Genomic DNA, 27,573 nt, shown 5'->3' with positions numbered 1-27,573 from the left:
GATGGGACCAAATGGTGTGGCTTGTGGACTAGGAATCAAAACAAAGAAACTTCATGCTGCGAAGAAGTATCGTTTGTGGAAGAATTAACCTCCACTAGAGGAATATTTCTGTAATGATTTCAGAGAATAGAACACTTGTCTTCTGAGGCAGAGTAGACACATGAGAAATTCTTGATCTTTTGATTTACACTTATGATTGCAGGTCAGCTACAGTATACCATGTTAATTATGGCAGTACCTAAATATGTTACATTTAATTCAGACATAACTTATCTTTAGTTGTGTTTGGTCTCCTTGAGTAGATTGAGGGAGCTGTCCTTTCCCACCTGTAGATACATTCATAAGGCTTGAAAAACATTTTAGTGACCCCATTTTTAAAAAAAGACTTTATTTAGTTATTTGACAGAGAGACACAGTGAGAAAGGGGACATAAGTAAGTGGGGAGTGAGAAAGGGAGAAGCAGGCTCCCTGCAGAGCAGGGAGTCCAGTTCAGGACTCGATCCCAGGACCCTGGGATCAGGACCTGAGCCAAAGGCAGACGCTTAACCAGCTGAGCCACCCAGGTGCCCTTTTCAAAAGATTTTATTTTTAAGTAATCTCTTTAGTGGCCATAGATATAGAATTATAAATGCCTCATGGAAAGAATTATTTTTGCAGTTGACAGAGGCAGAGGAATCTTTCAGAAGAAGTGAAACAAGGATGGATGGGGAACTTCTGTAGAATGAGAGGGAGAGAGATTAAGTGGTCGGTAGAAGGTCACCACAGTTTTAGGTGCTGTTTGGAAGAAACATCTTGACTTGGTTCTTTTACTGCTTTCTGAAACATCAGTTCACTGAGGATGGCTTGTTTTTCTAACACCTGTAATGCTTAAATTTGCTCAGTGCGTAAGGGAAAGTTGGAGCAGATGTACCAGAGAGACTGAAGGGGGGAACCAAGGCACAGAGACCAGGAAGACCATGGTAAATTAGACATAAGGAAGTGGCTGAGCCTAGTGAGCTCAGTGAAGGAAAGTTGAAATGGCAAGAGAAATATTTTAAATACTGAGTAATAATAATAATAATGATAGCAAATGTTTATATATGCCAGGCATTGCTTTAAGTGTTTTTATATATATTATCTCATTTAATATTCACAGGTGCCTTAAAAAGTAGAGCTACTGTTATTTTACTGAGGCACAGAAAATTTAACTTGCTAATGGTCCCAGAGCTGAGATTTGAACCCAGGTATTCTGAGTTAGGAGCCCATTTTCTTCATGCTGTGCTTCCTCTCAAATCTAAGAATTAAAGATAAGCTCTGCCATGTAGTTACTGGATGTTTGTACCAGATATCGAAACATTAAAGTAAAGACCTTCAGTGACATGCTTAATTGGGTTTGTGTCTAATGTGTGCAGGTGGGGAAAATGTATAGGGAAAAAGAAAGAACTATTTTTGTTTTCCCCCATTTAAAAATTATTAGTGGGGGCAGGTGGATGACCATATTTTCTAGTCTTAACATTTTGCTGAGTATTAAGAACATGTCATAAACTAGTAGCTTTAATTGAGATAAAAGTCTTTTGATTAAATAATTAGGTTTGGGACTAGTATTAAGTTAGAAAGAAACCACGTGCTAGTGTTCTGACTTAGTGTCATCTCTAACCAGATTTCCACATCTGTGAAATGAAGGAGTATCTGCCTCATAGGATCGTTAATCAAAACTGAATGAGTCAATATTTGTAAAATGCCTGGCACATAGTGCTATATTAATGTGAAGTAAGAAATAAAACTTGACATTTGTGCTTCTCTGTTTGTGGACGCTGGTTAACATACAACATACACATGTGTGCCCATACCCCAGGAAGTTATACCAAGAGGAAGTATATTTTAGGAAAGCAAGTTAAGGGTGACAACTTAATGGAGAGATAGGAAGAGTAACAGAGAGACTTTGACTTCAGATTTCTTCTTCTCTTTATCATATATAATAGCACAACATGTAGAGTCAGTAAATTTTCTCAAATATTGCTCTCCTATTAAAGGATCTGCTGTCTCCTCCATATATTTATCATGTGTTTGGTATCCAGATTTCCCTGCAAGGATTTCAGGTTTCTTCATTAAATGACCCCTCCTTTCGTCCTGTCATCTCTTGTTAGAATTTACTAGAGATTACTTAAGTTTAGCAAGCAAACCTATTTGTCATCATGACTCGCTTCTGTTACTGCTCCAGCTTCTCCAGTCTTCTGCCACCGTCTTCTAACTTGTTAGTAGATGTAAGTGATAATATTGACTGAAATGAGATCTCATTGTCTACAGAGTCATGTTTTCTGTGACTGTAGTTCCTAAAGTCTTGTATTGATAAAATATTTTAAGAAATTTTAAATTTTTGTCCCAGGGTTATTTGAAATCCTCCCCCACCTTTTTGGACTTTAAGTTTAGGTTTGGTGTTTTTATACCATAGATTGTTTCTAGTATAATGTCTTGCATTTAGTAAATTTAGTGAGTACTTGCTGGATTTTATAATACCTTGTCTCTTGCTTGCAGAGCAGTATTTGAAGTTACCACAGGGAGGAATAGGTGTTGGCCACTAAACTAATGGTGTGGTTTCTCCCTCAGCCGAGGAGTTGTGGGAGTGCCATCAATGTTTGCCTTCACCAGAGCAGTGCTCCTCAAACCTGAGTGTGCTACAGAATTACCAGGAGGGTCTGTTAAAAGAGATTGCTGAGCTGCACTCTTAGAGTGTCTGAGTCTGTGTATCTGGAGCAGGGTCCCAAAATATGGGTTCAGTTTGGCGACTACAGTTTGCGAACCACCCCATCGAAGAAATATTCAATTATATTGCAATCTGAAGAGGAGTTACTAAAACCCAGAGGTGGATATAAAGGAGTAAGAAACTGTATTACCGTAACGAGTTAGCTCTCAAGCATCGGGTAGTCTTGATTTTGTGGAGCCCTAAGATCTCTATGAGCAGAAAAGAGGATGTAGCACTTTCAGAATTGTGCACTGGTTTCTTATCGCTGGGTAACAAATTTTCACAGACCTGGTGGCATAAAACAACACACATCACCTCACAGCTGTCTGTGAGTTAGCAGTTGGCACCAGTAAGCCGGCTCCTCTCTCTGCTCAGGGTCTCACCAGGCCGCAGGTAGGGTGTCAGCTGGGCTGTGTTCTCATCTGCAGCGTGGGGTCCTCCTCCAGGCTTGTGTGGTGATGGCAGCGTGCAGTTCTTCCCAGTCGCTGAGGCCTTTAGCTCCTAGGGCTCTCCCACTTTCCCCTGCCACATGGCCCTCACCATACGCAGTTCACGTCCTTGTTCCTTGCTTCTTAAAGGTCAGCAGGAGACTCCTCCACATTGCTAAGATGAAGACTTATATTCATGGAAGTGATATCTCATCACCTTTGTCATAGAACGTATCCTAATCAAGGCAGTGACATATGTCACCTTTGCTATATTCTGTTGGTTAGAAACTAGTCACCAGGTCTGCCCTCAAGGGAGCGCAGTGAACCTTCAAAGGGAGGGGACTGCTTATCGAGGGGCTTGACTCACTGGGGATTACTTTAGGATGTGTCTGCCATAAATTGGAAGACAAATTTTAGAGGCTGTTATGAGAATAATGATTTCAGTAAATTGGGTCCAGGTAGATCATAATTGTATTTAAGCCAAGAAAGGGTAGTCTGGTTTCAAACAAAGTGATCAATTTCATAGACATGTTCCAGGATGAATCAGAAAGGACTTACAGTTTAGATCTGCTTATTAGCCGTTGTAATCCTTGAATTTTATAGTCTCTTCATGTGTAATATAAGTAGGAATAATCTATCTTACAATATCAAATAAGATAACAGCTGTAATTGTCTGTGGAAACTGTAAAACATTATACAAATATAGACATGATATTATTAAAAGGGGAAGAGGAAGAATATGCCCTCGTGAAGTTAAAAGTTGCTGTGGACTAGTCCCTAGGGGAAGGCAGATTTGGTGAAGGGAGTAACATTTCTTCTCATCACTATAACTCTATACTGCTACTTAAATAAACATGCAAAGTAGTTCATGCATTTATTCATTCATACGTATAAACATTCAAATATGTTTATTGAGCTCAGGCTACTGTGTGCCAGAAGCAGAAAAGATTAGGTTGTGAAGTTTTTCTCCATTCTCTTAATTGTTAGTTTCTTTATATCCCAGTGCTCAGCGAGTCCTGCACTTTTATGTGAAAGGCTGCTCTTTTGATTGCCTTGGTATTTGTTGAGTGAATAAGGATTTTTTAAATAATTGAGATCCCTCATTTTATGTTTCTTGCTTAAAGTGCCTCGCCTGGAGGATTGGAATGCCATTGCTTAAGAACTCTGCTCCAGGAGTGGCTGGTGGGATACATGTTGGTCACAATGGATTCTGCTCCCGTAAAGACTTAAAACACCTAAACATAATTGAGCCATGAGTCCTGTCAGCAAGGTTCTGACCTCAGTATCATACCCCTGTGCTATACCAGACACTGAGCTTCATTGTGCAGGGGGAGAGAAGAGGGAGTTGACACTTTCTGTCCCCTGTTTTAAGAAAGGTTGGTAATGTGTGTGTTGCATTTTAGAGATGTCTGAAAAGTTGGTTTGCACAACAAATATTATAATTTCATATAACCCAGTTGTGAACTAAAATTGGCTTTTTATGGACATCTTCCTTTTTACTCTCAAAAACTTGGATAATTTTGGGGCGCCCGGGTGGCTCAGTTGGTTGAGCGGCTGCCTTCAGCTTGGGTCATGATTCCAGGGTCCTGGGATCAAGCCCCACATCAGGCTCCCTGCTCAGCGGAGAGCCTGCTTCTCTTTCTCCCCCTCTCCCTGACGCTCTGCTTACTTGTGCTCTCTCTCTAACTCTCTGTCAAATAAACAAATAAAATATTTAAAAAAAAACTTAGATAATTTTGAACTCAAAAATTTTGGGACTAATTAAAAGAAATTAGAAGTATCATTTTGAGTTGGGTTGCATCTGAAGTGATTAAGAGTTAAGTGTGGTGTGTGAACGATAACAGCGTGTAGCAAGCCATACTTTATGGATTACTGTAGTTAATGAAATGTGTTTTATAACTGTAAAGCTTCAGGGCACTGGGTGGCTCCCTCAGTTGAGCTGCTGACTCTTGAAACATCAGTTGTTGTAGGTTGTAGGATCAGGCCCCACGTCAGCCTCCTTGCTCAGTGGGGAGTCTGCTTGAGGATTTTCTCTCCCTCTCCCTCTGCATCTCCTCCCACATGTGTTTTTTTTTTCTTCCTCTCTCATAAATCTTTTAAAAAATTTATAAAGCTTTTATTTCAGATGGGTAAAGACAGACCTTATATTAAAATCATTTGACAGTGAGAGTCCTATTCTCCTTATATTGTTTAGAAGACAAACAAAGTAGGGGAAATCTGCAGCTCAGTATAGTAGTAGAGCATTACTTGGGACAGTGGCCCCAGTCTAATTAATAATTTGTCCAAAGCTCTGTATTTAATTCAAGGGTGTGTTAGTTCGTATCAGTTTTCTTATCCGTACAGAGAAGGGATTTGAAATATAGTACCTTTTTAAAGGGAACACTTCTATGTCTAAAGAGGTGGTTTCATAGTTTTCCTTTCATTGGAGCCAATTTCCTTCTTAAATTAAGGGGAGTCTCACATTTTTAATGTCCCTTCTCAAAAACGTATACTTCGCAGCACATTTGGAAGTAATTTAGAAGTCACTGTACTGCTAACCCTAACCCATAGTCTAACCCATAATCCTTTCCACCTGATGTACTTTAAGTCTTGTAACTGGCCTCTATTTGCACTTTGGTCCCTGTCCATTTCTTTTTACACTGGAATCAGTATGATCCTTTAAAAATGTAAATCAGGATGCGCATTGGTTTAGAATAAAATCTAGCTCACTGTGGTCTTGCTAGGTGGTGTAGGCCCACGTCTCCAGTCTCATTTCCTGTCACTCTTCCTGCTCACTAAGCTATAGCTGCATTAGCTTTCCTCCAGTATTTCAAGTATTTCTAACTTTCTGGTCTTAGCACATTTTTGTTCTCTTTGCTCGGAAGGTATCTTGGCATGCACTCCCTTCCCTGCAACACCTGTGTACCCCCCCCCACACAAATGCACACTGCCACATGTATATTCTTTATTTGCTATTTCTTTTTAGGTATTTTACATATAAATGCACAGATCTTAAGTGTCTAATTTAATGAATTTTTACATATGTATATACCCAAATAACCACCACCCACATCAAGGTACAGAATTATTTCTGGCACTTCAGAAGGCCCCCTTCAGTCTCTCTCATCAAATTACTATTATTACTTCTTATGTCATAAATTAATTTGTTTTTGAACTTGATACAAATGGAATCTACAACAGCATGTTCTCTTTAGGGTCTCTCTTTTTTGACTCATTATAGGGTGTCTTGCGTTCCTTATCTGTCTTCTCATCTTGGACTCAGCTGAGTATCCCCTCCTTAGAGAAGCTTTCTGTGACCACTCTGACACTATGCACACTCTCTGCCCCGAGTCCTCTTGCAAAACACCCTGCTTATTTCTTTCACGGTATTTAACACAACTTGTGATTATTCCTTGTTTTCGTGCTTCCTGTCTATCTCACAATGGGCTATGGACTCCATTAACATAGGGAACATTCTGCTCTGGTTCATCGTTGTCTTCACTTGGGCCTAGTAAAAATTCGCCTGGCCCAATTGTAGGTGCTCAGTCATAAATACCTGTTGGCTTACTGAATGAATGAATGAATGAAGAATGAAATCTGCTTTATTTTCTGACTTGTACTGAAGTAAAAAAAAAAAAAAAAAGTTCTGAAACTTCCTAATTTTTGGCAAAATGTTATCTAAAATAATTCTGATCTTACTAAGATTTTATGAAAATTTTCTCTTGTGGGAAAGATAGACTAATTGTCACAGGTGGCAGGACAGAATTCTATACCCAATTAAAAATTATTAAATGTACTTGAGGGAAATGTTTAGAAGTTCTGTCTCGATCAGCATTTTTACAGAGACTTAGGTGAAGGCATTATCAGCGTGACCTATATACATGCTGAGATTTTGAAGAGACGTAGCTCTTACCTTGCATAAGTGAGTGAATCTGAAGAGCTCTGGAGGATAGAAAAATGAGTTGAATCTAGTAAGATGAAATGTTATAATGGTAAATGTACAGTCTTGTCCTTAGGTTCCAACAGTCATCCTCACGTTAGCATGGAGAAAGGTGGCTTAGTAGTCCACCTGAGCATTCGTATTTAAGTCTGCAGAATGATTTTGTTGCCGTAGGAAATTAGTATGTTGAGTATCAGAGGAATATTGAGGAAGAGGGCCTTATGGGCATGTTCTCTCTACTCATGCACCACGTGAAATGTTTCTTATGCCCTGGATCATGTTTGTATTGGTTTAATAACAAATTGGGATTTCCTGGAGCACCGGTTGTCAAACTAAAGCCCTCAGGCACCTGTTTTTGTGAATAAAGTTTTACTGGAACACAACTGTGCCCACTTGTTTACTCTTTTCTTTTTCTTTTTTTAAAAAAGATTTTTATTTATTTATTTGATAGAGACACAGCGAGAGAGGGAACACAAGCAAGGGGGAGTGGGAGAAGGAGAAGCAGGGTTCCCACTGAGCAGGGAGCCTCATGCGGGGCTCGATCCTAAGACCCTGGGATCATGGCCTGAGCCGAAGGCAGACGCTTAACAACTGAACCACGCAGGCGCCCCTGTTTACCTATTTTGTGTGACTGCTTTCTTGCTTCAGTGGTAGTGTTGAGTGTTTATTACAGAGACCATATGGCCTGCAGAGCCTTAAATATTTACTATCCGATGCTTTCCATAAAAAGCTTTCCAGCTTGTGGTCTAAAGTACAAGACCTAGATGAGAAGAAGATTGAAAGCATGGCAAGAGGAACAGCAAGAGGAATGTGAGATGTGTAAGCAGGTGAAGAGAAGATACAGGTGTGACGGGGGAGCGGCCTCAAATAGTTGAAGCAGGGTTATTGGGAAGAAAAATTGGACCCTTGTCTGCTTAACTTTGTAAAGCAGTATGAAAACAGGATAGAAAATATGGAACAAGGAGAGGGTTTTGTTAGTGTATAGAAAGTTGGTTTAACGTGGGTTGGGTTTGCTTCTGGAAATAATGAGTTTTTTGGCACCAGAGGCATTTGAAAAGAGGCCACATGTCTGCCTTACCTCTTTGCGTTGATGAGGGTCAGGTGTCTTCCGAACCCTTGTGATTCTGAGATTTTGCCTTGGAATGATTCTCAAACCCAGGCTATGGTTTTCAAGCATTTCTCCAGGGCACTAGCTTCATCTGGCCTTGCAGATTGGAGATCAGGCAAGCCACAGTGGGCCTTAACAGTGGATTATCTACCTGGTTCAGGTGTTCAGATATATACCATTCCACCAGAAAATAAAAAATATATATAATAAGCTTTAACAAATACCTGAATCTAGTTTAACATCTCTAAAAGTTTATTATTTATTTATTTTTTCATGCATGTGGAAAGTTTGAATGATTCTTTTTTCCTGTTGATTCACAAGACAGTTTTAAGTTTCTTTGTTTATACTAAGTGATATGTGATATCGAAACATACTCGGGTGTATAAGGCTAGAGCACAGAGTGTTCTTTAGGTTTATTGTTTGCTACCTTTTGTGATCTCCTTTTACATTTTCTTGCTGTACTTGAGCTAAAGGTGAAACATTTACTTGGGCAAACTGACCTTGTATTTAGCTCTGCATTCTTTTCATACTTCTGGTCTCCTGAAGTAGAAATTTCGAGGTAGAACTTCAGAATTTAAAAAGAGGAGCTTTTCAAATGAAAATTCCACCAGTTAAGGGCCTTCTTTTAGATCTGAATTCAAATTATGGAAAGCTGCTGAATGAGGCTCATTCAGCAAACATTTGAATTAAGAACATTATACTTTGTACATTGTATTCGGTGTTCATGGGATGTCTTAAACAGTTTCCTTCTGACTTGGACTTCTTACAGTGTACTTCGCAGTAGACGGTGGGCTTGAAATGTGTGGTTTCCCCATTTATCTGACCTGCTGGCTAGTCAAGTCGGTCTGGATGCTGGCTCCTGTAAGTGGAAATCAGGACCCTCCCCCTTGTCATTGGCAGCCTCTATTGGTTCCCTGTCCTTAGGTCCGAAGACTTAAATCCACGTAGTCCTGTCAGCTGAGGACCCCTTCGTTCTGCAGAGGTTCAGATGCAGTGACATTTGCTATGTGGAAAAGCTTTGTAACCTGTGGGAAACTGTGCAAGTGCAGGGTGATTTTAGGAAGAACATAACTCGCATTTAAGTAGAGTCTCTTGGCTGCGCAGCCTGTCCCTGCGGCCAGCAGAGGCGCGCCGGGATCTTCACCGTTTTCCTCTCGCGGTCTAGCTCAGATCCGTTGTCCCAGTTATCCCATTTCAGGCACAATGGGTTGGAGAAAGGGAGGCACTCAGACATGGAGTCTGCTGAATCATTTGACTTGCTAGTTAACTGTCTTTGCCAGCACCAGATTAAATAGACATAGTTTCTAGGTATATATGTATGATCTTTTACTTTTTTGTTCGATCACACTTTGGAGTCTTAAAACATTGATGAGAAAAGATTTCGTGCATATTTGGAAGCATTCAGGAAGAAGTTTTGACCTTTAATTATGATTTTTTAAAAATTAGATGATTCAAATGCTTACTACCTCTTTCATGGACATACTAAGCGTTACTATAAAACACAAAACTTTTTTCAGACATTGGACTATTGTGATGTTTAAATGTCAGCTGGATGAGTTAGGTGGTATTCCCACTCTCTGAGGTGGGAATTATCCCTTACCAATGATCTCTTCTTCCCCACACCTAGTGGAGTGCTTATGACATGCCGGGTACGCCAGTGTGTGTGTATCTGATGAATAAGTCATTGATGTGACTCTTAAAATTATATGTATGTATGTATGTATGTATAAATACAGATATTTATTAAAATTTCCTTTGAATTTTTATTAAATAGCTCAATAATTAGGGAATAAACTGGATCACCACAGAACCCTAACCTGTTCTTACCTTCCTTTGGTTATTTATGCAAGCTGTTTTTCTGCTGTAAAGGGATCTGTCATCCTTTGGTGGTTAAAAAACATTTAAGAATATCTAGTACTTACATAGCACTTACTGTGGGCAAGGTACTACTTTAAGTGTTTCACGCATATGATTAATTTACTTAATTCTTATGGCAGTCCTTTGAGGAAGAAGCTGTGCTCCTTGTTTACAGGTGAACAAACTAAGGCAGAGATTAAGTAACTTTCCCAAAGTTGCACGTCTAGTAAGTGTTTTAGTGGTGGTATGAGGAGGTGGAGAAAGTCTGTGTTGCAATGTATACAGTGTGCACATTTTGATCTTGCATTGTAAGTGAGGTCTTGTAAGCAATATAAATTTCTCTACTGAAACATTGTAACATATAAAAGTTGAATGAATGAAAAAAGAAATCTGGCTGTACTTGACCATCTTTGTCCCATTTATATTGTTCCTCCAGTTTTGTTATTTAGATGAGGACATCATGTAAATAGACATAGTTTCTAGGTTATTTTTGTAATATTATTTTCACTCCAGAAATACTGTTCTGTTTGCTAATGTGCAAGGATAACTGAATATTTTCTTTCATTTCTTAACAGTACAGTGCTGTGGATACCAATCCACTCTCTCTGTACGTCATGCATCCATTTTGGAACACTATAGTCAAGGTAAGATGATTAATAGACTTGTACTTATATTTTAGTAAGTTTTAAATATTTTATGGAGTGTTATGGATGCAACCGTTTGTTTAATAAGAAAGATATCTAGAGAAGCTAGCTCTCCCATCCTTCTTTTCCCTTAGTCACATACCTTTTGATTTATCTCCCTGTTGGCGTATAAGCTAGAATTTATCATTTTTATAAAATGAATTTAAAATTTTCCTAAGTAAATGTAATGTTATTATTATAAAAGTTTGTTGATTATAGAGTTATTTAAAATACAGAAAATAGAAGAAAGATGCTTATTTTTAATCAGTGGATGTTATGGTTTATATTTTAATATATATATAATATATATAACATATATATGTATGATCTTTCAAGTTTATAGCCTTTATTATGAATTAAATTTGCATCTTGTGTCGTGGCCAGAGAGATTCCTTTACTTTAACTATTTTGTAATTACTTTGAAAAAAAAAAATAGGTATTTCCTACTTGGCTGGCTCCAAATTTGATAACCTTCTCTGGCTTTCTGCTGGTTGTATTCAATTTCCTACTTATGGCATACTTTGATCCTGACTTTTATGCTTCAGGTAAGATTACTACTTTACTATAAAATTTAAAATGTCTAAATGGAGAAAAATGAGATGTGGTTATTTTCTGGTTCTATTCATATGCTTGTATTTTGGGAAAGTTTTACATAAGAGTATGTAAAATGTTAGGAATTGGGTGTAAAAGCTAAGTAAGTTGTATTTTCACAGTCTGTTATGGTTGTTTCCATTAAGTTCTGGAAACCAGTTTGGCTCCTTAATTTAGATATGCTGTCTAAAAAGCAATGAGGTTTTGATAAATAAAGAATAATTGGATTTATAAGAAGACAAAAATTAGGATTATGACACTTTGCCTGAAAGTGAATATGAGCAGGGTCCAGCATACTTAACAGTTCCAGAAATATCCCTTCCCTTGTTCTAATTATGCAAGAAAAATCCCCCTTTTGAAGATTATCTCTCTTTCCCTCTGCTCAGCATCCGTATTTGCCTTTAATACTTTTGAGTTTCCTCTGAAAATGGTTCTTAAACGTTGTTGAAGTCTTCTTTCACATCTGTTCCTGTCTTCCTGTTCTCCCTCACCCTGTTTCTGCCCTAGACCACAGGACAGAATCTGGCTGTATTTGGGATAAGGGGGGATAAGTGGGAGATAGAGCTGATTCTCATTGCTCAGCCAGTTGATGGAGTTGAGAGGAAGTGAAAGATGGAGGTAGATGAACATATCTTGCATTCTAAGTTGGAGTATATATTTTCCAATAAGAATACTTATAAATGATGTGGTAAGGAGTTTTAGTGTTATAATTCATTTGTGTCGTGTGTTTAGCAGACTTTTGTGGACTGACCTGGAGAAACTAACAGTCACTGAAAACATTGTTTTTGTAGGAAAGTTCGGATTTTCAAAAACTTATGACTTGATATTATAGAAATTCTAAATATTGGAATTATATATTTGCTTAACTATCAATGCAAATTTTAAGCTATGTCTTCTATACATGTAATAAAATGGCAACTTTTTGAAGTTCATAAAGTATGACATAATTAATAAGATTAAATTTTTATTAAGCATGGTTTGGATATTAAACAGTTTCTAAAAATTTGTATTTTAATCTTCAGAACATCCTCAAAAGTTTATTTTGTAACTGGAAATATTTTTTTCCCACTATTCTAACATTATTTGCTTAGTTACTAAGAGAGCTAAAAATATGTGAATATTATGTATATTTCCCCAAGTCATAGAACCTAGAGGACCAGATAAACCATCTAGTCCTGGTATATTTGGTAAGTAGACAGGAAGAGTTAAATGGTATATTCATAGTCACACTGCCGGTTGAGTACAGAGCTGGGACTGGAGCCCAGACCTCCTGATTCTCAGTTGTTCTGTCTTAGAGGGCAATCGTGAGGTTCAGACATTTCAGAATGATTCTGATGCCAAATCATCCAGTGAAGGTGACCCATCTATACCCAAATGAAAAGGTCTTTTGTTTAGCTAATTAATAATGTAATGAAAAAAATACAGATTGAAGGCTCAATATGTTTGTAGGATAATTGCAAACAACAAGGATCAGATTAAACACAGGCATCTTTTAAGTTCCAAAAATATTAATTTTTATTCTCAGCACATAAGTAATTTTCAAGTAAAGATGGACAATCAGTTTTGAGTTAAGATTAAAGTTCAGTCCTCTTGTTAATAAGGGTTGGGGAGATACTCCTTTGGTTTTGTCAGTTTAGTGATATATTTTAATGTCCACCTAATTCTTTATTAAAAATATATTACAAGGTACTTTAACTTCTATTTAAGAAGTAGAAATATTTCTCATTGGCAGCACATGGTATGGTAGAACATGTGTACTTTGTGTTAAAAGCCGTGTTGCTTTCCTTTGCAGCACCAGGTTACAAGCACGTGCCCGACTGGGTGTGGATTGTAGTGGGTGTCCTCAACTTCATAGCCTACACTCTCGGTAAGGGATTGGCAAACGCTCATATACTCAATGGCTGGTGAATCTGTCAGCAGGGAGAGCCGTCAGCAACTAAGTTAACATTTTCTCCTATGCTTAATTCATTTTAACTCGGGTTTATTAATTTCCTGTTCAATATAAACATATTTTTGAGTTTCTCTGTGGAAAATATTGTCACTCATTGCTAGGGAATGCAAAGAATAAGGTAGGAGTTGGCACACTGCCCCTTACAGCGCAGCTCTGGCCTGTTGCCTGATTTTATAAGTAAAGTTTTGCTGGAACACAGCTCTGTGTATTCCTTTACATGTTGTCTGTGCCTGCTTTCTGCAACAAAGACAAAGTTGAGTTGTTGCAACAGAGGCTTCTGATGACCTACAGTGCCTCAGCTATTTACTGTCTGGCTCTTCACATAAAATATTTACCCACAGCTGGAATAAGACATCATTTTTGCCTTACGTTTGGGAAGCAGTACTGACATAGCAAATAACTGTGGAATACTGAGAGCTGCCCTAATAGAGCAAAGTGGGAAAACAAAAATAAGTGGGAGAATAAGAAAGTGATCAATTCTTACTTGGTGGAGGGGTGGTCAGGGTAGTCTGCTTAGGCCGTACTATCTTTTTGGCCAAGAATGCTTTTTATTGGGATTATCTGCATGGCTTGTCATGCCTGCTCCTATTCTCCTTCCCTATTTTGTTTTTCTCCGTGGTACTTAACGCCGCGTGACCTGCTTGTCTGTCTGCCCTAAAATGTGCGTAGCTTTGAGGGCTACCCAGTGTTTAGAATAGTGCCTAACATGTAGTAGGCACCCAGTATATAGTTTTTAAATGAATATAAAATACCAGACCCTGACTTCAAGTTGCTGAGATCTCTTCAGGTAAAAATGACTTGCACTCATAAAGCCAGTATAGTTTGGTACATGATTAAATGCTGACATTGCAGGTGACCAGAGCTGCAAGAGTTTGGGGAAGGAGAGAGTGAAGTACAGAACAATTAGGGGAAAGCTTAGTGAAAAACAACATTTTTAGGTGGAAGCTTTTGTACATTTGTTCTTAAAGATGAGCGGGTTTAAGAATTCTATAGGGTTTGGTTGCCAAGGATAGAGAGAAATAGGGAAAAAGGCGAGACTGGCCTATGGCTCTGGCTTTTAACAGCATATCTTAAGAACTTTTTGTAGACGGGGTGCCTGGGTGGCTCAGTGGGTTAAAGCATCTGCCTTTGGCTCAGGTCATGATCCCAGGGTCCTGGGATTGAGCCCACATCGGGCTTTCTGTTCAGCAGGGAGCCTGCTTACCTGCCCCGCCGGCCCCCCCCACCCACCCCCCCCGTCTGCCTGTCTGCCTACTTGTGATCTCTGTCTGTCAAATGAATAAATAAAATCTTAAAAAAAAAAAAAAAGAGCCTTTTGTAGATAATACTCTACCACCTACCTGTTTCATGTCCACGATTTTGGCAAAAATCCTGACCAAACATGAACTATTTATTGCAAAACTGCCTTGAACTAATGTGAGGCAATGTATACACTTTATTCTACTAGTATGACTATCCTTACCTTTTGTTGCAGAAATATTAATGTCTTTGATTACAAGGTGCTGTTCTAGGTCCTCCTGAGTTGTTCCTCTCATAATATATGGTATATGCCCTGAATACTTTCAAAAAGAAAATTTTTTTTTTCTGAAACATATCCAGACTTGTGGAGCTGTATTGGGTTCAGTGAGAAGATGTACAAAACCTAATTAGTATGCAGTCCATGAATTTCAGTGTTTGTAATAACTGCCCAGGAGTTGCACCACAAACAGGAATTTAAGCCAGCAAATAATGAGAAAAGACTTTGTGGAAATATTTAAGCTACTTAAGGGCAAAAAAGTTCCCAACACTGTATAACAGAGATCTGCAGTGTTTGGGCAGGTATCTGGGATTCGTCCTTTCCCTTATTCCTTCAGCAGTATTTTTCAAGGCTTTCTTTGCCACCAGCTGAGGTAGGCCCTGGGGATAGTACCGTAGCGAGTAAGATAAACACATTAATCATAGGAATTTTTAATTCCTTAAATCTGAATCTTTACAATTAGCCCAATACTTAACAAAACTATTTCTTTTGAGGAAAACTTTTTATGGTTCACCTGCTGCTGCTGCTGCTGCTGCTTAATAATGTCTCCCCTACTAGACTGACAGTTCCTGGAGATCACAGGAATGGAATCTTCTTCAGCGGGGTGCTTGGATCTGCACAAGCGTGCAGAGCTATGCGTCAGACTCTTCTTTTTAACTAGGCTTTCTCCTTCTCCCTCCTTCTCTCCCTACACGCCCCAGCCCCCCAGCTCCTCTGTTTCTGCCCCTAAATGAAGGTGTTCCGCTGTGCTCTATCCTTCATTTTCTCTTTCTGCTCATTCGCTTGGCAGTCCTGATCCTTCCCACTGTGGAGATGACTCCTGTGTATCTAGCTAGCCCTCGTCTGTCTTCTGAGTTGCTAGGGAGTGCCTTAGGTGGAGTTGCTTGATATTACTGTGCACATAATTCTGCCAGCACTTCAGTTTTAGCATCTCAAATTGTACTCAGCCTCTTTAACACCAGTCATGCTCCTTCTTCGGACTTCTTTATTTCCTACCCCTCTTGGTTAGCCAGATGGGAAATTTTGGAGAGGATCTTTCAGTCCTTCAGCCTCCCTGATCACCTTTTACTGCATTGCCGTTTTTATTTTCTTAATATCTCACCTGCCTCCAGCCTTTCATTCCCACTGGATCCCATGTCCGTGTGGGCCTGCGGATTAGTGTGCTCGCTCCAGCCAGTCATTCCCGCCCGATGACCGCGGCGGCTTTACAAAGCTTATCACGGCTTTTACCCTTTAACTTCCCTGCTCACATCCTTTTAGTAGCTCCTTGTCCTCCCTGAAACTATAGAACTTGCTCCAGCCTCCCTACTGCCCTTTGCACAGACTGGTTTCTTTGGTCATCCTGAGCTACTCGGCATTTTCTGAATACTCATGTGCTTTTCCATCTGGTGTTTTTGCTGCCAGCACTCGCTCCTCCTGAAACAGCATACTCTTATCTACTGAAATCCAACTCATTCTCTGTGTCTCCACTCAGGTTTCATCTGGTCTGGAAGGCCGTTCTTGATGTTCTTAGCCTGAAGGGTACTTGTCCCTTTTCTGTCCTCTCCTGTGGTTTGGGATGTACTGTATCTTTAATTACCACATTTTGTTTCCTTTCTCAGTTGTAGACTGAGGACACAGACTTAGTTTATTCTGAGATTATTCTCGTAATCTTCACAGCGTCAAGAATAGTGCATTGAATGGTTTTAATCCATTCTTATATTTCCTGAATGCCTTCTACGTGCAAAGCCTTTTCTGAAAGCACTTAAAATTGTGCAAGTAGGGGGTGCCTGGGTGGCTCAGTGGGTTGGGCCTCTGCCTTCGCCTCGGGTCCTGATCTCAGGGCCTGGGATGGAGCCCCGTATCAGGCTCTCTGCTCAGCAGGGAGCCTGCTTCCCTCTCTCTCTCTGCCTGCCTCTCTGCCTACTTGTGATCTCTCTCTCTGTCAAATAAATAAAAAATAAAAAAATAAATTGTGAAAGTGTACATTTGTGACAAAATGACTGTAATTTCAAACAAGATGAAATAGGCGTTAGGACTGAAGCATAGGGTGTTTTTGGATCCTAGAGCAAGGAGTGGTTAGATAAGTTGTAATGAGTAACTATGGAATATTCTCTGAAGGGTTGAAAATTTGTGACTAGTGGAACAACTCAGTTATTAGGCTCATTTGGAAGAATTCAGAGTCCCAACTACGATGCTTTGTCCTCAGATCTAAAATTGACACCATTTAGTGTGATGTAATGTATTTTAATTTCAGTTATTTATTTATTTATTTTTAAAAGATTTTATTTATTTATTTGACAGAGATCATAAGTAGGCAGAGAGGCAGGCAGAGAGAGCGAGAGAGGAGGAAGCAGGCTCCCTGCTGAGCAGAGAGACCCATGTGGGGCTCAGTCCCAGGACTCTGGGGATCATGACCTGAGCTGAAGGCAGAGCCTTTAACCCACTGAGCCACCCAGGCGCCCCTCAGTTATTTATTTTTTAGGATTTTATTTATTCATTTGACAGGGAGAGAAAGAACCAGATTCCGCACTGAGCAGGGAGCCCAATGCAGGACTTGATCCCAAGACCCCCGGATCATGACCTGAGCTGAAGGCAGATGTTTAACCTACTTAGCTACCCAGGCGCCCTGAATTTAGATTTTAGATTATATGCTGAGAAATTACAGATTTTATTTCTGAAATCTTTGAATTGTAGGAATTGAAGGTTGGATTTTTATAAAAAGTATCGGCTGGTAGCTATTCTTTAGTTAATTAACATTCCTGTAATAGTGCTGATCTGTTTTGTTTTGTGTTTCTCCAGTTTATTAAAGACGACTTTCTGCATACTGGTACAGATGTTGACCTTTTCCCATTTCAATGTGTTTCTGTTGCAGATGGTGTGGATGGAAAGCAAGCCCGGAGAACGAATTCCAGCACCCCTTTAGGGGAGCTTTTTGACCATGGCCTGGATAGTTGGTCATGTGTTTACTTTGTTGTGACTGTATATTCCATCTTTGGACGAGGACCGTCTGGTGTCAGTGTTTTTGTTCTCTATCTCCTGCTATGGGTAGTTTTGTTTTCTTTCATCCTGTCCCACTGGGAAAAATATAACACAGGGATTCTTTTCCTGCCATGGGGATATGACATTAGCCAAGTGGTAAGTGCGTGTCCTGCCTTAAATTTTCAACATTGCCATGAATTTTGGGGACAAGCTTTTGTCATTCCTTCTTTATAGCCCTTAGGCTTTTTTGGCTAGAACTGACTTGGTGCTTTTTAAAAATTTCCTTTTTATCTTGTGTTATTTCTTGCTTATTTATGAGCAGTTTTCAAGTAGAATAGCATAGTGAGCCCTTATGTACCTGTTACTTAGCTTCAGCAGCTGCATGGCCAGTCCAGTTTCGTGTATCCCCTTCCTCCCAGTTAGTTTAAAGGAAATTCCTGATAGGATGTGATAAGTATTTTACTACATCTATCTCTAATAGTAAGAGTACTGTTTAAGAAACCATAGTCACAATGTCATTATTATTAAAAAATGGTTAGCTTCTTAATGTTAATAAATATTCCTTTGAACTGTTGATTTTTGTAAAGAAAGATATGCACATGTAATTGTTGCTTTTTTGCCTTTACTGCCCATGTTTCAATGAGTAGAGATACTTGTTTTCTCTTACTTAATAGGCTTGCTGTTAACTCTCCCTGCCTTTGAATACCAGCTTTTTATGTTGCCATTTTGTCCATTTGCACCTAAGACCCCAGTAGAGCATCAGACTTCGGAGTGTGTGTGAAGAAAGTGATTGGGTAGGCAAATTGGATCATCCTGTGCCTTAACCAAATCCTGACGGGCCTTACAGTGTTCTAAATTATGGCCAATTGCTTACCTTGTTTAGAAGTTAGTTATTTTATGGCATTGTTCGCTGAGAAAAAGACATTTTTAAAGGCAAGAAGACTTGCCTCAGTATCGAATTTAAGTGTACTTCTTGCTTTTACTAAAGCTATTTACTAGACTCAGGCTGCATACTGCATTATTGGCTCCCTGATCTTTCCAGCTGTTAATGCCTCTGTATGCCTTTGTCTGCATTTTCCTTCCAGACTATATCTTTTGTCTACATAGTGACTGCGATTGTGGGAGTTGAGGCCTGGTATGAACCTTTCCTGTTTAATTTCTTATATAGAGACCTATTCACTGCAATGATTATTGGTAAGAAGCTCCATGTTGAAGCCTATTTTAACATGACTTTATTATTGAAGCCAGTGTTTGATTATCACAAGCCATACCACCTTTCCCCCTCTCCCACACCCTCCAGCAAGCAGAACGACCCTACAGTCCTGGTTTCAACCAAACCAGTAAGGAAAACGAGGTTTCTGTGTTTTGGTCTTTTTGTTTAGCACTATGTCTAGTCAGAAGGAAATAAATACCAAAATCACATAAACCTTGTAAACTATTTAAACTAGTCTAGACTGTTCCAGAGGATCCACACTTAGTATAGATCCACATTGGTATAGATTTCATGCCTATCTCAAAGTTGAAGATCACTAGTTTGTAGGAAGTAGAATAGATGAAAGGTAGCGATTAGTTCATAATACATCTGTTCCAAAAGTTGAGCCTTTGTTCCTCTCAGATACTCTCCTTCTTTTGCCACTGGCTCTTAGGTAGAAGTTTCTGATCATGGTAATGTTTCCCTTTTGATTTTAGCGAGAGAGGATATCTACGGGAGGCAGAGTGTTTCCTATGCAAAGAGGCAAGGAGGAAGTTATTTGGGGCTGTGATTTTGGGGCACTAGGAGTGGCTTTAGGACCTCTGTAGGAGTAAAATAGCAAACTCTTGGCTATTGCTCTGTTCCCTTGTCTAAAAAATAACCCGCTCTCTCACTACCAGTGAACCTTGGTAATAGAATGGGCATTGGGTAGGGTTTAGAAACAGCTGAGAAAGCGGTGCGTTAGGCCCTGGCTTTTAGGCAGTGATTTGGGCCTTTTTCTGTGGCCCTAAACTACAGATATTTTAGAACCCCGCTGTTCTTCCAAATCCAAATATTCATTCTTGGGTTTCTGTATGAACTGAATCCTCTGCCTTGAAAAGGCTAGCTACTTTTTACTCCCCGCCACATAGCGAATCGTTTTAAGTGACAGGTCCTGTGGCAATATTGCTGCATTTTATGTTTAAATGTCAGATTTAACAATAAGATGGAATCCTCTGGTATGTGAGATACATTTTTGAATGTTAAGTGGGTACTTTAAGAGGCATATAACTTTCTTTGTAGTTTATAAGTTTATCTGAATTCTTCTCTCTGAAAAAAAAAAGCAAAAGCCCACGTTTCTTTACAAATAAATAAAGCCACTTTCCCAGTACAAGGGTACCTCGTTCTGTTGCACTCACCTCATTGTGCATTGCAGTACTGTGTTTTTTACAAATCGAAGGTTTGTAGCAACCTTTTAGCTAGTCTGTTAGCGCCGTTTTTCCAACAGCATTTGCTCACTTCATGTCTCCCTCTGTCATATTTTGGTAATTCTCGCAATATTTCAGACTTTTACATTATTATATTTGGTATGGTGATCTGTGATCAGAGATCTTTGATGTTACTATTAGAATTGTTTTGGGGCCCCACAAACCACACCCATATAAGATGGCAACTTAATTAATAAATGTTGGGTATGTCTGACTGCTCTACCTACCCTGCTCTCCCTCTCTTTTCTCTCCCTGTCCTCAGGCCTCCCTATTTCCTGAGACACAATATTGAAATTAGGCCAGTTAGTGATCCTGCGGTGGCCTCTAAGCATTCAAGTGAAAGGAAGAGTCAAACATCTCTCACTTTAAATCACAAATTAGAAATGATTCAGCTTAGTGAGGAAAAAGCCAAGATAGGCCCAAAGCCAGCACCTCCCCATCCCGCCACCAACCAAATAGCTAAGTGTGTAAATGCAAAGGAAAAGTTCCTGAAGGAAATGAAAGGTGCTACTCACTGAATAAACGAGTGGTAAGAAAGCAGAACAGCCTTTTTGCTGATACAGAGCAAGTTTTAGTGGTCTGGGTAGAAGATCAATTAACATTCCCTTAAGCCAAAGCCTAATTCAAAGCAAGGCCCTAGCTCTCTTCAATTCTTTGAGGGCTGAGAGAGGTAAAGAAGCTGCAGAAGAAAAGTTTGAAGCTAGCAGTGGTTGGTTCATGAGGTTTAAGGAAAGAGGACTTACCTGTGTCATGAAAGCGCAAGGTGGAGCCTCAAGTGCTGACATAGAAGTTGCAGCAAATTATCCGGAAGGTGATTAAGGAAGGGGCTACGCAAGCAACAGATGTTCCATCTAGATGTGACCACTTTAATACTGGAAGGAAATTACATCTAGGACTTTCATAGCTAGAGCGGAGAAGTCAATGCCTGGCTTCAAAGCTTCAAAGGACAGGCTGACTCTCTTTTTTGGGGCTAATGCATCTGCTGACTTGAAGGTGAAGCCAGCGCTCATTGACTATTCCGAAAGTACTCGGGCCCTTAAGAATTTGTTAAATCTATTCTGCCTGTCTTCTCTACATGGAACAACAAAGCCTGGATGGTAGCACATCTGTTTACAACATGGTTTACTGAATATTTTAAGCGCATTCTTGAGATCTGCTTAGAAAAAGGATTCCTTTCAATATATTTCTTCTCATTGACAAGCACCCGGTCACCCAAAGCTCTGATGATGATACACAGTGAGATTAATGTCGTTTTCCTGCTTGTTAACACAGCATCCATCCTGCCAGAGATTGAAGAGTAATTTTGACTTTCACGTCTTAGGATTGAAGAAATAGATACTTTTCTATAAGGCTGTAGCTGCCATAGAAAGTGTTCCTCTGATGGATCTGGGCAAAGTAAATTGAAAACCTTTTGGAAAGGAGTCACCATTCTAGGTGTCACTATTCGTGGGGAGAAGTCAAAATAATCAACATTGACAGGAATTTGGAAGAAGTGATTTCTGACTTTTATGGATGACATTGAGGGGTTTAAAACGTCAGTGGAGGAAGTAAGTAGCTGTGGTGGAAATAACAGGAGAATTAGAAGTGGAGCCTGAAGATATGACTGAATTGCTACCATCTCATGATCAAACTTTGTAACAGATGAGGAGTTGTTTCTTACAGACCAAAAAAGAAAGTGGTTTTCTTGAAATAGAATCCATTGTTGAAGATGCCGTGGAGATTGTTGGGATGACAAAGGATTTCGAATATTACATCAGCTGAGTTGATTAAAGCAGTGGCAGGGTTTGAGAGGATTGGCTCCTATTTTGAAAGAAGTTCTGTGGATGAAATGCCATCAACCAGCATTGCAGACTCTAGAGAGATTGTGAAAGGAACAGTCAGTGTGGGAAGCTTCATTGTTTCCTATCGTAAGAGCTTGCCACAGCCATCTCCACCTCTAGCGGCCATCAACCTCAAGTCAGGACTCTCCACCAGCAAAAAGATTATGACTAGCTGAAAGTTCAGATGATGGTTAGAATTTTTTAGTAATAAGGTATTTTTTTTTAGCTCAGGCATGTACATTTTTTTTATACATAATGCTGTTTTACTCAATAGGCTACATTATAGTAGAAACATAACTTTTATGAACTGGGAAACCAAAAAATTGATGTGACTTGCTTTATTGTGACATTCACTTCATTGTGATGGTCTGGAATGCAACCCGCAATCTCACTGAGGTATGCCTGTACTTTTTATGGAAAGTACATTAGGTGCTATTTAGAAGAGAAATAGAAGATACAGTATGTCTCTTTGGCAACCTATATATAGCCCGGCTTCCTCTATGCCTGCTGTATTTAAGATAAAGCTATTTTAAGATATTTTAAACTAAAAATACTCTTGGTAGCAAATCTTTTGCAAGTTTCTGTCAGCCTATTTTCAACACCTCAGAGCTATAGTGATTCTGGGTTAATTAATCCAGCTCCGGCTCCCCTACCAGTACTTCCCAACTTGACACAGTGTCAGTTGCTAAAAATTTCTGAGGATGTCAGCTTGTCTTCCTTTCTTTCTGGGCTCTTCTAACTTGGGTAACTGTCACAGTTGGGCTTGGAAGTGGCAGAGTAATTCATCTTTTCAAATGAGATTTCTGTTTGGTGGATTCTAGTCTTTTCATCTGTTTTTAGCAAAATGTCTTAGGAGTCGTTTTGAGGGAATGTGTTTCTGTCTTTGATCCTTAAGCTCAGAGCTACATTGACCACCTTCCCACCCCAAGCCAAGTACAGTCAGCGGGAGTCTGGAGTGGTCAGGCTAGGGCTGATCTGTTGAGTGACGGTGAAATACCCAAATGATGTAGCCAGAAACTTGCCACAGATGTTAATTTGGATTGTGACAGAGGAAAAAAAAAATCAGGAATTTACATCTCTATAATTTGTAGAATCGGAGAATTTTAAAAATGCAAGGGACATTAGGAAGTCATTTAACCCATCTGTATTGTACAACTGTGGAATCTGAGGCTCAGAGAGATCATCTGATTTGCCCAAGAGTACATTACTAGATTTTGGAGTCATCTGTAGGAAGCTTGTAGTTAAAGCTATAAGAGAGGATTCCCTGGGGGAGAATAGAAGCACAGTTGAATGCCGAGTTAGGAATATGCCAGGAGGCAGAGTTGCCAATAAAGGACAGCACATGTAATGGTTGGATAACTAACAGCACTGGGAGAATGGATCACAAAGGCCAAGGCAGGAAAGAATTGCAGTTAGTGGAGCGTCAACAGAGTCCTCTTACTTAGAAGTCAGGAGTGAAGAAAGAATATTGAATTTGATCATTAGGAGAACTTGGTAAATTCCAGAGTACAGTTTTCTGCAGAGGGAAGGCAGAATGAATGAGTCCTGAGGAAGGCCACAGGAAGGTCTGGTGAGTCATAGGGGAGAGTAAGAGAAGAGATAGCGAGGGCAGCAGAAGCAATGGGAGGGCTTCTTGGGAAGACTGTCCTTAGTTTCGGGTTTGAGGGGAAAGAACCAGTGTATGCTTAGGGGTGGGTGGAGAAATTCAGAATGCTAGGGAGATAAAAATAAGTGGAAATGGGAAACCACAGAATCCATGAATCAGCCCCTCTTTCAGTAACTCACACTTGTGCAATTTACTGTACACCAGGTACTGTTCCAGGTGTCTTTATGTATAATAACTCATTTAATTCTCAAAACCGTACGGGGTCAGTACTATTATGTCTATTTTACAAAAGAAGAAATTGAGGCACTGAAACGTTAATCTGCCTGAAATCTCATAACTTATAGACACAACCGAGGTTCAAGTCCCATCTGGCCCCTGACCTCTGCTCTGAATCAGCGAGCTATACTGCTACTCTTCTGCTTGTAAATGTTCAGAAGTGTATTTAATTTCAATATGAAAGTCAACCTGAACCTGCGAATTATTGGGTCTAAAAGCATTAAATATTTTGTATGTATTTGAAAATTATAAAAAATCACTCTTGAATAATAATAACAATAATTTAAATATTCTTCCTTTTAGGCTGTGCATTATGTGTGACTCTTCCAATGAGTTTATTAAACTTTTTCAGGTAAGTATTTCTTAATTGGGCAAGAAATGTGAAAATCGTTACTTAGATGAATTTTAGGATCTGTTTTACTTTTGGGATCTGGGCATTTTGGAAAGGTTCTGAAACCTATTTTTTGAATCTGGAATGAGGTCAGGGTCATGTAGGGTCTACGGTGGCAGCTGTGTACTCAGTTCAAGCACAGCACAGAACTCCTGGTGCTTTTGTTACAGCTTTTGGCTCACCAGACAGTCTTCCATTTGTCATTTTTTTGTGGAGTGAATTGGGAAGGTGAGTGTTCTTGTTGAATATTGAGAGGTTTATGTTCTTTTTAGAAATTGATTATAAGTTTTTATAAGTTGATTCTGTATAAGTTTAGTCAGCATGATCATAAAATTTCTGAACTTGTGTGGTTTAGGACCTAACCCTTGATCTCTGCTGACTTCCAGGTAGCATTATATGAAAATTCTTGCCAGAGAAGTGGGGCAAGGGTTAGGTAGGAGTTTCCTGGGTGGTGTTTTGTTTCTTTGGTCTGCACTTCTACACCTTTGCTCAGCCACACTGAAATTATGTAGGGAACCTGAATGCATTTTGCTGTTTCCCTCCTTGGTAATTTTGCTCCCACTTCCCTCTAGTACTGTTCCTCTGCTTGAAACACTTCCCACTTCATCCTTCAGCCCTCAGATCTGTCCTGCAGGATCCTATCTGTGTCCAGCCAAGCTCTGTGAATCTTCCCTATTTATGGCAGCTGGCAGGCACTCATAGAAACCATCAAATTCAAGGCTCTGAAGGCCTTAGAGTTGGAGACATTTTCTCCTCATCTTCTAAGGATGGGGTCCTGATTGGGCGGTATCTCATCCAAGATTGTGTAATCAGGAGCAGAAGCCAGACTAGAATTTGGGGCTCTGTTCAGATGAGCAGACCTATCTCGGAGTGTGTGCTGGAGATACCAAGACAGGCTACGGGCGGTCTCAGTGCAGTCTTCCCCTGGTGGGTTCTCTGTCACTTTGTATCGTAGCTGCGCTCCGAGGTACTTCCTTGTGGTGTTTTGTGCGCATTTTATTTCTCCTGTTGGACTGTAAATCTCACAAAACAAAGATCAAGTTTTGTGCATCTTTACATTACAGGGGACTAGGGCTCAGAAGACTTACATGCTAGTCCTGGCCCTGCCGCTTGGTAGCAAGTTATGTAAATTTAAATTCTCACATCGTCACTTAACTTGTCTGCAAAATGGGGTTAGTAATGTTGGTTCTATTTGTGCTATGGGAGTATTGTGAGTGTAAAGTAAGAGAGTAAGTGTGAAAGTACCTTGAAAACTACAAAATTTACAAATGCAGTGTAAGTTTTATATGTAATAATGTTCTTTGTATTACCTGATTTCTTTTTTTCAGAAGCTATAAAAATAACACCTTGAAACACAATTCAGTCTATGAAGCTATGGTTCCCTTTTTTTCTCCATGTTTGCTCTTCATTTTGTCTACAGCATGGATCCTTCAGTCGCCTTCAGATATTTTAGAGTTGCATCCAAGAGTATTCTACTTTATGGTTGGAACAGCCTTTGCCAACATCACAGTAAGATCTTTTTTTCTTTTTTTTAATTAAAAAAAATTTTTTTAAAAGATTTTATTTATTTATTTGACAGAGATCACAAGTAGGCAGAGAGGCAGGCAGAGAGAGAGGAGGAAGCAGGCTCCCTGCCGAGCAGAAAGCCCAACGTGGAGCTCGATCCCAGGACCCTGGGATCATGACCTGAGCTGAAGGCAGAGGCTTAATCCACTGAGCCACCCAGGCACCCCAAGTTTTTTTTTTTTTTCTTTTAAAAGTCATAATATATCTAAGGAATATATGACAAAGCTTGATGATTTGAGAAATTTTATATAGTATTAAAAATAAGCAGATTTTAATTTAAAGATATTTTCTATTAGAAACTTGAAAGAATTAGAACCCTTAAGACAGAGCATGCTGAAAATGGTTTTTTCCTTTTCCAAGTGGCTGCAGATCTAATGATTAATTTAGGGAGCCTGAAAGGGGTTTTTGAGAGAAAACACACACACACACACACACACACACACACGCATTTTAAAATCAGCTGATCTTCAGATTGACAGGGAGTAAAAACTTTGTAATAAATACAATGTTTTTTAAAAGCCCTTTCTCTGCGATGGCCCAGCAAGACAGCAGACAGGTAGGAGAGATCGGGAGTTATTGAGAAGAGACCTTAACGGTTCTGACAACCAGGGAGCCTGTGCTCTAACTCTAAAAACTTAATACATTTTTACTTTATAAGGAATCCACTGAATTTGTTTCTGTGTCTGTAACATGTGTTCAGTATCACCAGTCCTATTGATTTCACAGGGTTTAAAGATCTGGAAATATTAATACATTATATGAAAGGTATCTCTTAAGGAATAGAACTTTGAGTAAGGTGTTGAAAGGAAAGGGAGCCAGAGAGGTCTTGAGGTGTTAATATGACAGTGCGATTGACTTGAAGAAGGCAGCATCTCAGCTCCATGAAGCAGTTCAGTTGTCTGGAACTATAAAAGGCTGTTTTGAAAATTCTTTTTTTCAGATATCGTACTTAAAATTGGGAGAAATTTCTTTTATCCAAACTGTTACCTACTGGCAGAATCCCTTCTCTAGCAACCTTACTAAATCATCTTCCCGACTCTTCTGACACACACTCTGAGGGTCCGTGGGTTTGGAGGTGTAGGTAGATGAGCAGTTGAGAACTACTGATTTTAATAATGTCGTGGAACTGTGTTGTCTCAAGTACTCGAATGCTTTTTAAATGTTGGAGTGACTAATTTTGGAAGTGCGTTGCTAATTAAATTTTCATTCATTTTTTTTTTCTCCTAACTTCAAGTGTCAGCTGATTGTTTGTCAAATGAGTAGCACCCGGTGCCCAGCTTTGAATTGGTTCCTGGTTCCTCTTTTCTTGGTTGTCCTGGTGGTAAACTTAGGAATAGCCTCTTACGTCGAGAGCATTCTCTTATATACTTTAACAGCTGTTTTCACTCTGGCCCACATCCATTATGGAGTACAAGTGGTGAGTAATCTAGAGCTGAATGGGTTCCATTTGGTTCTTATAAGTACTAGGAAAGGAGGTGAGGGGAAAATTTCAAAAGAAAGTTGCTTATTAAAGTAGCTGGAAGAATTTGGATATTCTCTATACATTTTGAATAATATCCAGGTGCATAATTTCAGATATCATTTCTCTGATGAATATGTCATAGTAACTTCAAATAATTTAAAGGCTGGATAATTATTATGAGGAATTAGTTGTTTTTAAGTAGAAATGTAAATTGTTTTCTTGGTGAATGGAATTGTAAACTCTCACGTGCTTTTATTTCTATGAGGACCAAATAATC

General features: G+C 39.4%; 1 protein-coding gene across 1 annotated transcript in view; it reads left to right on the top strand.

Moving 5' to 3' along the window:
- The window catches only part of LOC111154106 (selenoprotein I), a 36,235-nt gene that overhangs the window by 4,869 nt on the left and 3,793 nt on the right, over positions 1-27,573 (top strand). The window contains exons 2-9 of the mRNA XM_022513494.1: positions 10,610-10,678; positions 11,154-11,262; positions 13,101-13,175; positions 17,630-17,892; positions 18,822-18,930; positions 24,181-24,229; positions 25,597-25,777; positions 27,069-27,251. Of these exons, the coding sequence (XP_022369202.1) occupies positions 10,610-10,678; positions 11,154-11,262; positions 13,101-13,175; positions 17,630-17,892; positions 18,822-18,930; positions 24,181-24,229; positions 25,597-25,777; positions 27,069-27,251 (1,038 nt within the window). The remainder of the gene's footprint in view (positions 1-10,609; positions 10,679-11,153; positions 11,263-13,100; positions 13,176-17,629; positions 17,893-18,821; positions 18,931-24,180; positions 24,230-25,596; positions 25,778-27,068; positions 27,252-27,573) is intronic.

Source organism: Enhydra lutris, unplaced genomic scaffold (genome assembly GCF_002288905.1).
Source record: "Enhydra lutris kenyoni isolate GAN:26980312 unplaced genomic scaffold, ASM228890v2 scaffoldscaffold35, whole genome shotgun sequence".
Lineage (NCBI taxonomy): Eukaryota > Metazoa > Chordata > Mammalia > Carnivora > Mustelidae > Enhydra > Enhydra lutris.
This window is presented reverse-complemented; position numbering and strand designations above follow the sequence as displayed.